At 38.8% G+C, this 9,827-nt stretch overlaps 1 protein-coding gene across 1 annotated transcript in view; it reads left to right on the forward strand.

Annotated features, from left to right (window-relative positions):
- RBM33 (RNA binding motif protein 33) overlaps nucleotides 1-9,827 on the forward strand; it is a 140,833-nt gene that overhangs the window by 45,313 nt on the left and 85,693 nt on the right. Inside the window, exons 3-6 of the mRNA XM_006767157.2 lie at nucleotides 1,073-1,188; nucleotides 3,085-3,133; nucleotides 6,656-6,732; nucleotides 8,335-8,644. Of these exons, the coding sequence (XP_006767220.2) occupies nucleotides 1,073-1,188; nucleotides 3,085-3,133; nucleotides 6,656-6,732; nucleotides 8,335-8,644 (552 nt within the window). The remainder of the gene's footprint in view (nucleotides 1-1,072; nucleotides 1,189-3,084; nucleotides 3,134-6,655; nucleotides 6,733-8,334; nucleotides 8,645-9,827) is intronic.

Below are 9,827 nucleotides of genomic sequence, written 5' to 3' on the forward strand. Positions count from 1 at the left end.
GTACCTTTGCTTTACTTCCGCAGCTCCTGACCCTCAATGTGCTTTTCTCTTCTAGCTGTAGAATTTCCACTCCGCCAGCCTTCCTGTAGTTCTGGATGTGACCGTCCTGTCCTTTTGTTGCGTTTCTGAAGTTGTTGTAGGAGGCAGCAATCTCGGTGTTCCCCTATGCCGCCATCTTAGTTTCTCCTCCCATTTCTTTATATAAAAAAAAAAGTTCCATCATTTCATTGTATGTACATATGTGCTTTATGTTTTTTATTATTTATTTACCAGAAGGGAAGGTCAGGAATTGTTATCTTTCTTTTAAATTGTTTTTACTGTTTCATTTCAATACTGCTGTGTTTGTGCTCCATGTGAGTGACGTAGGTGCTTATTTAGGTGGGTTCTGACTTACAGCGAAAATCGCGTTACGTTGTGCCGTAGGAATGGATGGATCTCTGATGTAACCTGAGGACCTATTGTATAAGAGACTTGAGCATCCGTGGACTGTGGTATCTGAAGGGTTTCTGGAACCAATCTCCAGTGGATACTGAGGGATGACTGTTAAGTTTTGGCAGAGGCCAAAGTTATACATGAATTTTTGACTGCATGGGGTTGATGGGTTTGGAGGTCCCAACCCCTGCCTTGTTCACGGTGCACTGTATATTTGTGGTTTGTGTCCCGTTCCTGTTGTGTTCTCTACACTATCCTAACAACTTCCTTAATGATGGTCTTTGTTCTCCATGATTCATTTGGAAATATGTAAAGATTATAAAAAGTAGTATAACTATTAGCAAATCAGCAATTTTTTCCCATTTGTGTAATTGTAGCAAAAATACACATTAAATCATCTTATAAAGAAAATGTTTTATTGAAATTTATGATTAAAGTACTGTTCTATTGTGGTTTTTCTAATAGTGTTCAATAAATTGATTTTCTTTGAATAGCTTTATACTTTAAGGTTTTTTAATTACTAAAAATGGCTAAAGTATTTGTAAGAGTTATATATGGAACTTTTGTATTTTAAAATGTCATACCAGGAATCCTCAACAGAAAGGTTGTGTCACTATTTGAAGATGAGGATGTGTTTTAATTTGGGAAGACTGACTTTCATGGTCTCTCCTTCACAGATGATGACTTTGACCAATTTGATAAGCCGGGTGCAGAGCGGTCCTGGAGGAGAAGGGCTGCAGATGAGGACTGGGACAGGTATGAACACCTGCTTGTGTGTATCAGAGTCCACGCTGATTTATCTCATTCCGCCACTTGGCTCCGCAGAGATCTTCTCTGAAAACAGTGTGTGGCCCCCTGATGCTCTTTCCAGGTGGGCTGGAGGACAAGGACGGGCACTACAGACAGAGCCTCCAGGACTGTGTTGTCTAAAGGGTGGCCAGTGGGACACTGGTTGTCTCATCTCTCTGTGTTTCTATACATTGATGGTATTGACTTGGTGAACACCCAGAGCTATTGTTGGTGTACTTTTCTGCAAGAGTTCCTGTTGTCCACATCCTACCCAATATTTGGCAGACTTTACAGTTTTTGCCATTTTAATATATATTTTAAATTTGTATTTTCCTGATTCCTTGTGAAGATGAAAATACCTTTTTAGGAGTGCATGTGTTTGCGCACATACATACGCACAAGTACACACACACTGACAGTATATGGAAAGTCCCCGGTAATGATAGATGTCAGTTCAGTGTAGCGATTACTTTCGGTGAGGAGCTTGACCACCGGCACACAGATGTTTCCTGGAAGAAGGCCACGGGACAGCTGGGGGGTGAGTTCTCAAATGATGATGATTCTGTCTGTATGCATTTTACCATTTAAATGCTGTGTTGCAGATGTGAAAATGACTTTGGGTTGTAGTCAGAAAGTTTAACATAAAGACGAACAGCTCTGACTAAAGAACAACAGTATTATAAAACAAGAACCTGATTCCTGTCGGGGAAACTAGGGAGCCCCAGAAACTTCACAGAATACTCTACATTGGAAACTACGTCTCATACCATAGCCTTGATAAATTTTATAAAGTTCATTACTCTCCAGTGACTCTCAACCTATAAAACATTACTCAGAGCTTAGAACAAATTCACCTGTAAAAGAAATGGTTTTACTGGGAAGTAGTGGTAACTGATTTTTGTTTAAAAGACTCTGATAGGAGCTGAATCAAATAGTGTATTTTAGCAGTTTGCTCATCATTTGGATTTTCTTTTCTGTCAGTTATATTTTCATATCTATGTCTGTTTTTCTTTTGGGTCGTCTTTTCCTTATTGATTTTATGATTCTTTATACTTTGGGAAATTTATTTTTGTGCTTGTAGAGATTTCCTCCCAGTCTGCGGCCTATGTTTCCTTGAACAGTAAAAAGTCTTTAAATAGATTTTTATAAGTAATATAATTAAATGTCTAAATGTTTTCCTGTATGGTTTTGTTTATTCTTTTTTAATTAAAATATAAAAATATATATCTGCAAGAATAGCACAAAACCCTGACATCCCTTCTCAGGTCTGCCAAGGGTTTCTGTTTTATGAGGAAGCATGTTCCCATCATTCAGAACATAAACGTGCTGACAAAAGATGGCAGATGACTGCTCGGACCTCCATGTGACATAGAGATAACTCCCTTAGTTATGATTTACTTGTATGTCATCATCAGCATGATTGTTGCATGTTTTAATTTTTTGCAGTTTTTGCAGTTTGATGAGTGTCAAACGCTCTCAGTGGTTTTTAATTTTTCTAGTTAGTGATATTGGGCATCTTTTCCTGTGTTTTGTAGGTTTTTAAAGGTAGGAGAAAGCATAGATACTACTTGTTATAGTATATTGTTTTACTGATTACTGAAGAGGTAAAAAAAAAAAAAGATGGCATATTGAGGTGAAAAACTAAGCTTAGAGGTCTAGTGAGAGCCACCGCCTATAGCAAAGCCTCTCTCACACTTAAAAGACCAGTGTTCCCTATATATTTGAAAATAAGTCTCTATTATTAGTCAAGAAAAGGGAAAGTATAGCAAATATAATGTGCAAGTACCCAAGCCCCCCCAAATCCTGGGTAGATTCCCAGCATGTAATGGGATGATGCAATGACGTATCTCTTCTTCTCTCCAGTGAACTTGAAGATGACTTACTTGGAGAAGATTTGCTGTCTGGCAAAAAGGTAAGAAGTAAAGATCTTTTTGAAACTAAATGGGAGTTATTTAATTACACTTAAAATATAGGAATATGTCTTCTGAAGGGGATGTGTTCCTGGAAAGTTAGGCATAGATTAAAATTTTGTGAATTGAATTTTTAAGTGCACAAAGAACTGACTGTTAATTTACTGTTAGTAAATTCTCTGATAACTATAACTCAAGCAGTAGATTCTTTAATAGTTTAGTTCAGGGGTCTTCAAACTATGGCCCGCGGGCCACATGCAAATACAGATATTATATTTGTTCCCGTTTCGTTTTTTTACTTCAAAATAAGATATGTGCAGTGTGCATAGGAATTTGTTCATAGTTTTTTTTTAAACTATAGTCCGGCCCTCCAACGGTCTGAGGGACAGTGAACTGGCCCCCTGTTTAAAAAGTTTGAGGACCCCTGTTTAGTTCCTATATTGTCCAATGCACTCTAGCAGGTATTGAGTTTGTGAGAGTGATAACCATAAAACTACCACTTTTCTTGAAGGAACTTCATATTTGGAGTTAATATTTGGCATACTGGATCTGGAATTCACTTTTTGGGAGTATTTAGAGATAAGCTTAAAGATAAGCTTATCTTTATACTCAAACATACTCAAATATACAGATATTCTCTTCTAATGTAAAATAAATACTTTGTACTCTATCAGAATCAGAGCTCAATAACATTAAAAAATAATGAAAAAATAGATATAAACCCTCGTGACTGACATTTTGCCATATTTCCTTTCATTCTTATTTCATGTTTTTATACATACTTTACATATAAAATACTGTTTCTTTTAAATTTAGTGTTGTATCATTGGCATTTTCCTATTGTCACTAAATATTATTTTAAGATACTTTATAATGGTATGTAATATTTCATTGTTTGTGTATACTAAAGTACACCTAGACATTTCTATGTGCATTGGGGTTGTTTCCAGCTAATTGCTCATGATTTTTTAAAAACAACTTTTTAATAGAAAATTTAAATCCCATACAAACAAAGAGGGAACAGTGTAACAGGACCCTCATGCATTTGTCACCTGCTTTAGCAGTTTTAGTTAAAGACGGTCTTGCTTCATCTTTATGCAATGGGAAAAATATCCTCATATGAGGATAACCAAAAATAACAAAAACAAAAATCTTCCTCAGTGCGATAGATGAAAAATGATATCTGGTTGGTTTACTTTCTATTTATTTGGTTGCTAATGAGATTGAATTTGGTCAGGTATTGGTGAGTTTATTATAGGGCTGTGAGAGGAGCCCAGGCGATGGGTGCACTGGCTGCCTGACCACTGTCTTTTTCACACTTGAGTCTCCACAAAATGTACGGAGATGTAACTTTGGAGAGACTCCTAGGCCACTGGTGGCCAGGGAGGTTAATGGCCTCCTTTCATTCAAAACCATGTACTGAGTGTAGCAAAAATGTCAGACTGTGAGGGACAGACAACTTGAGGACAGGTTTGTCTGTGTCAAGGAGGGAGGTTGTAGAGTCAATTTTTAAATATGTACAGGGTACAAATGAAAGGCTGTAAACGTAAGACAAAGCAGGCTGGTGTGACCGGTGAGAGCTGTCAGAAGTGGGATGGCAGCTGACCGCTGGCCTGTGACTGCAGAGCTCCTTTGCTCTCCTTGTGCAGCAGCAGGCGCATGACAGTGCTCTTCGGGTGCACCCAGTGTTCTCCCAGGGTTGCTGTCCCATCAAAGTGCCTGCATTCTCGGAGAGCCATGGGAGAACCACTCGTTCACTTTCTTACTTGCTCCTCTTCTGTGCAGGAGTGTCTGGCGGTTTGTTGAGAGGGGAGGAAGGTTTCGCGCATTCATGGCCACTGTGTCTTCCTTTCTTGGGCTCTTTTTGCCCTGCTTTCCCTCAGACCATTCTGAGCAGAAGCCCCCGGCTTCTCCGCTTCTGTCTGCGGAGAGAGCTCGCTCCAGTTCATTGGGAGGGAGTTGAAAATCAGTTTGGCCTCAAGGATTTAGTCTAGCTCTTCCTTCCAGCTTTATCAATAAAGTGGGTGTTTTGATCATTCTCTCCTCTGTCTGTTACTCATTAGGTTCAGAATTGACACAAAGTTGAATCTTCAGAACTCAAAAGTGAGATAGATGACCATCAGGGGTCCATTACAACATATGTTCTTTTTTTGTTTGGAGAATTATTTGTTGGTTCATTGATTTTTGACAAATACTTAAATGTTTAACTAAAATAACTGAAGGAAGCAGCCTCTTATTGAATGGAATTTGGCTTTCATTGGATTAATTTTTAAAGATTTCCTGAAAGTGGTTTATTTAATGAATTGGGCAGCTATACCTAGGTTCACCCATGGCAGGCCTTGCTCACACCTGTTAATGGCGTTCCTGTCACTCAAAACGCCCAGTTGGGATGACCGAATATGTGGGCAACGAGGTGGAACTTCATTTTGACTCCATTAAAGCAGCCTGCTCTGTTTCAGCTGCTCCACCTCCCTTCAAGTAAACTAAGTACAGCGTTTATGTTTTTATCTTATTTTAATGTCAGCGATTGGGTGGGGTCTCTTGGGACTAATAAGAACAACTAATAAAGCTTGATACATTTTTGGCTTACATCAAAAATACTATAATAGAGGATATATAGACAAGTTTGAGAAGCCAATTTTTGTAGAAAGTATACAGACAAGCTTGAAAAATCTATTTTTATAAGCTATAAAATGCTGGGAATACTGCTTATTTTTTTGCTGCTTCTTTAAGTAGAAAACCAAGTGTTTTTTGTGTGTCCCTAATGTGTGTGTGGGGGCTGGGCTTGGATTGTCTTTTGGAGGGGGAGTGGTAATTTACATATATCATAGAAATAATTTTAATAGACAAGGAAAATGTGAAGTTCCTCCCTGCCCCCTGTCTATGATACTGGTATATATTTAACCTGAAACTATAGAAATGTGACCAGTTGAAAAAATCACCAGTTACCTCTACTTACATGATGAGTGCACAGGGCCGTCAAGAACAGGAGTGAGGACCTGAGTAATCATATTTATTTTCATGTGCCAACTGTGTTGGACAAACTAAAATTTTATTTTAATCCCTTATCATTTTAATTTAGTGATCCGGTTATTTAAAATCTGTTTATTTCTAAAATTCCCCTTTTCCCCTTTTTCTTTAAAAAGTCTTTAGATTTTATATACTAACAATGTTACATTTAGTAAAATCTTATGGTGAGGTCTTTAAGAAAAATTTTTGTTTGTAGGGTGTCACCACAAGACTTCCCTTTTTTGGTTAGAATTATAGTAAATATGATCTTTATGCTTGTTACTTCTATACCTACTTGACTGTGCATCTGAAAACTAGTCTGGGGTAGTAAGCAAGTATGCTGTAAGTGGGATTTCTCCATTTTGTCACTGGTTACATGAAACTGAAAACTTTCTGAATAATAAATATTTTAATAACAAGGTTAGAAACAATCCAGTCAACGTGATTTTGCACTTTTTATAACAAGTCTTATTACGGAAATGACATGCATTAAGTAGATTTCTTATTTTAATTAGAATCAGTCGGATTTGTCAGATGAAGAGCTGAACGATGATCTTTTACAGAGTGATAATGAAGACGACGAAAATTTCAGGTACTCTATTAACTCCTTAAAATTGTCTTTATTTAACTAAGTTGATAAGAACTGTTTGTAATTCATAATTACAATGGAGATAATTTAATGTATTATATTTTTAACATATGATTTTATTCTAAATGGGATATTAATATAACTCTCTTGTAAAAGCCATAAATAGGTACATTTTTCTATAAGTAGATCAACTGTTTAAAAGTCAGTGTTGGCCTTGCATTTAATGACCTCTGTGGGTTCTGCTGAGTGCAGGTGAGAAGAAAGCTCAGCACAGGTGTGTACTGCTGTTTTGAGTAATTGCTGTATCTGATTGGGGCAGTGCCCCTGGGCTTGTCATTTTGTTTGCTGCTGTTTTTGCTTTCTTCTAGACAGTTTTTACTTGTACCTAGCTGATGACCATTTGGGAATTGCCATTTCGGAAATTCCTTTGGACTGTACTTTATCTCTGGTTGACTATCTGAATGTAATTGTTTTAGTCTGTTTGGGCTGCAGTAGTAAAATACTATAAACTGGGTGGCTTATAAACAACAAATTTATTTCCCACAGTTCTGGAGGCCGGGAAGTCCAAGGCCAGAGTGCTAGCTAGCCCTGTCAGGATCTGGTGGGGACCCATTTTCTGGTTCACAGATGGTGCCTTCTCGCTGTGTTCTCAGGTGACAAAAGGGGAGAGAGGCTCTTTGGGGTCCCTTTTATAAGGGCACTAATCCCATCATGAAGCTCCAGCATCGTGACTTAAGCACCTCCCAAAGCCTTCACCTCCACACACCACCATCACAGTGGGGTTGCCTTGAAGCAGACCTTTGGAGTTTTTAAACCGCATAATGTCTGTGTGGCGTATATGTTTTGTTAGGATTGGATACTTAATATGTGGGACTTAGATTTATTTGCAAAATCTTGTATTTTAAGTGTATCTTACACTTTATTAGCTTTTGTGACTTAATAGGTAGAATATGAATTTTTTTTGCGGTTTTAAAACTTTAACCCTGGTATGTTGCTCAGAAATTATGAACTAATTTTTTCATGTTTGTGACTAGGATACATTTTATTTATTTGAACATTAAAATGTAGTTTTGTACACATTTTTAATATTTTTATTTTGAAATAGGCGCCTATAATTTGCACCATGGATTTAAAAAAATAGTTTTTATAATTATGATTTTTTTGTTTATAGAGTAATACTCCTATTTTTACTTTGACATCTTAGAAAACACGCCATCCTTTTCATTCTGGTAGTTAGAATGAAATACACTATTTGCGTTCAGATCTCAACTTTTGCCAGTCAAATCAGACCTGTTTTCCCAACTGGTTGATCTGATTCTCGTGGTTAGATAACATGCAGCTGCTGATAGTCGGGGTGCTGTTCCATCAGAGGGTGCATTGCTGGCTTAGTACGCCACACGGGCTGCTGTCCCGTGAGAGTGTGCGGTGCTGGCTCAGTGCAGAATACGAGCTCTGTTTTCAGTCCTTGTTGGGCTTAGTGTGTATTTATAAGAACTGGAATAACTTTCCTCCAGTCAAGGTTTGTCCTTGTAACAGTTATTGGTGTATGACTTAGTTTTGAGCTACACTCTAATTGGCACCTTTCTGTATTTTTGTTCCCTGTAGTTCTCAGGGTGTCACAATTAGTCTGAAAACCACATCTGGCATGGTCACATCATATGAACTGGCTGACAACACTAATGACCAGTCTGGAGAACAGGAGTCCGAGTATGAGCAAGGAGAGGATGAACTGGTTTACCACAAGTCCGATGGGTCTGAATTGTACGCTCATGAGTATCCGGAGGAAGGACAGTATGAAGGCCAGGATGCCGAGCTGACAGACCACATGGAGTATGTGGAAGAGCCAGAGGAGGAGCAGCTGTATAATGACGAAGTGTTGGACATCGAGATCAATGAGCCTTTAGATGAATTCACAGTGAGTCCTTCTCCTTTGTGTGCCAAAGATAAACTGGCTGCCAGGGCACAGGTTTCTAGACTGATTTGAAATCTATTTCCCTCCCTCGGGACGGAGGGAAATTAGACCTTATTATCACTGTCTGCCAGTTTCTTTATCTGAGCTGTGACAAAGTTTGTGTTGACAGCTTGTTTGGCTGGAGGTAATGCTCCTTTGTCATTCTGGAAGGCTGTACAGAATTGTGACCTTGAGGATTGCACCCTAAGGAAGAAAACAGCTTTGTGTGGTGCAGATACACTGTCAATTGTTAGAAGTACTTAATGCAGAGCTTTTATTCTGGCTTTAGTCAAGATCTGATAAAGTTCTTCTAAGGTGAAAAGATTATTGACCTGCTAAAGACATCTTTAAGGTGCTAATATTTGAAAGTGATTGATGTCCTGTTCATTCATCCTTTCTGTAACTGAGAACTGTCCAAACAGGAATAAAGAGATGGGAGGTTAGTTTAGGAAATGTCACAGGAATTTGTTATCTGTGATCAGGAAGTGGAGACTACTGATTTTTATTTCAGAAAGATGATTTTCATAGTAGCTTTCTGTTTTTAAATTGAATATCAACAGAAAAGGTGCTAGTGAAAGGCTGCTCATGTGTCTTTAGTGATTCATCATTAAAGAGATTTGTTTTTAAAACCAGCTCTTACGAGATTATGTGGAAGGATGTGATCATAGCTGCAGTAGGATCTTGAGGTTTTCAGGACATAGGGGTTGCACTGAAATGCATGGTACATGGGGCTGCAGGGGATGGGGGAGCCTGCAGAATTAGAGGGTGTACACAGCCTCTTGCAGGGGGAGCTCTGCCCTCTCTCCTATGATCTCATTCAGAGGAAGCTTGCATTTGAGAAAAAAGTTCAAAAATTGCTGGATTTTGGCCAATGAAATACATATCCTATATAATAAAAGGGTAATATGCAAATTGACTGAAGGACAGAACGACCGGTAACTATGACACACACTAACCACCAGGAGGCAGACGCTCAATGCAGGAGCTGCCCCCTGGTGGTCAGTGCGCTCCCACAGAGGGATCATGGCTCAACCACAAGCCGGGCTCATGGTTGGCGAACTCAGCGGCCCGCCTCCATGGTAGTGCTACGGATGTCCCTTCAAGGGCTCCCGGACTGCGAAAGGGCACAGGCAGGCCTGAGGACACC

This window comes from Myotis davidii, unplaced genomic scaffold, assembly GCF_000327345.1.
Source record: "Myotis davidii unplaced genomic scaffold, ASM32734v1 scaffold1182, whole genome shotgun sequence".
Taxonomy (NCBI): domain Eukaryota; kingdom Metazoa; phylum Chordata; class Mammalia; order Chiroptera; family Vespertilionidae; genus Myotis; species Myotis davidii.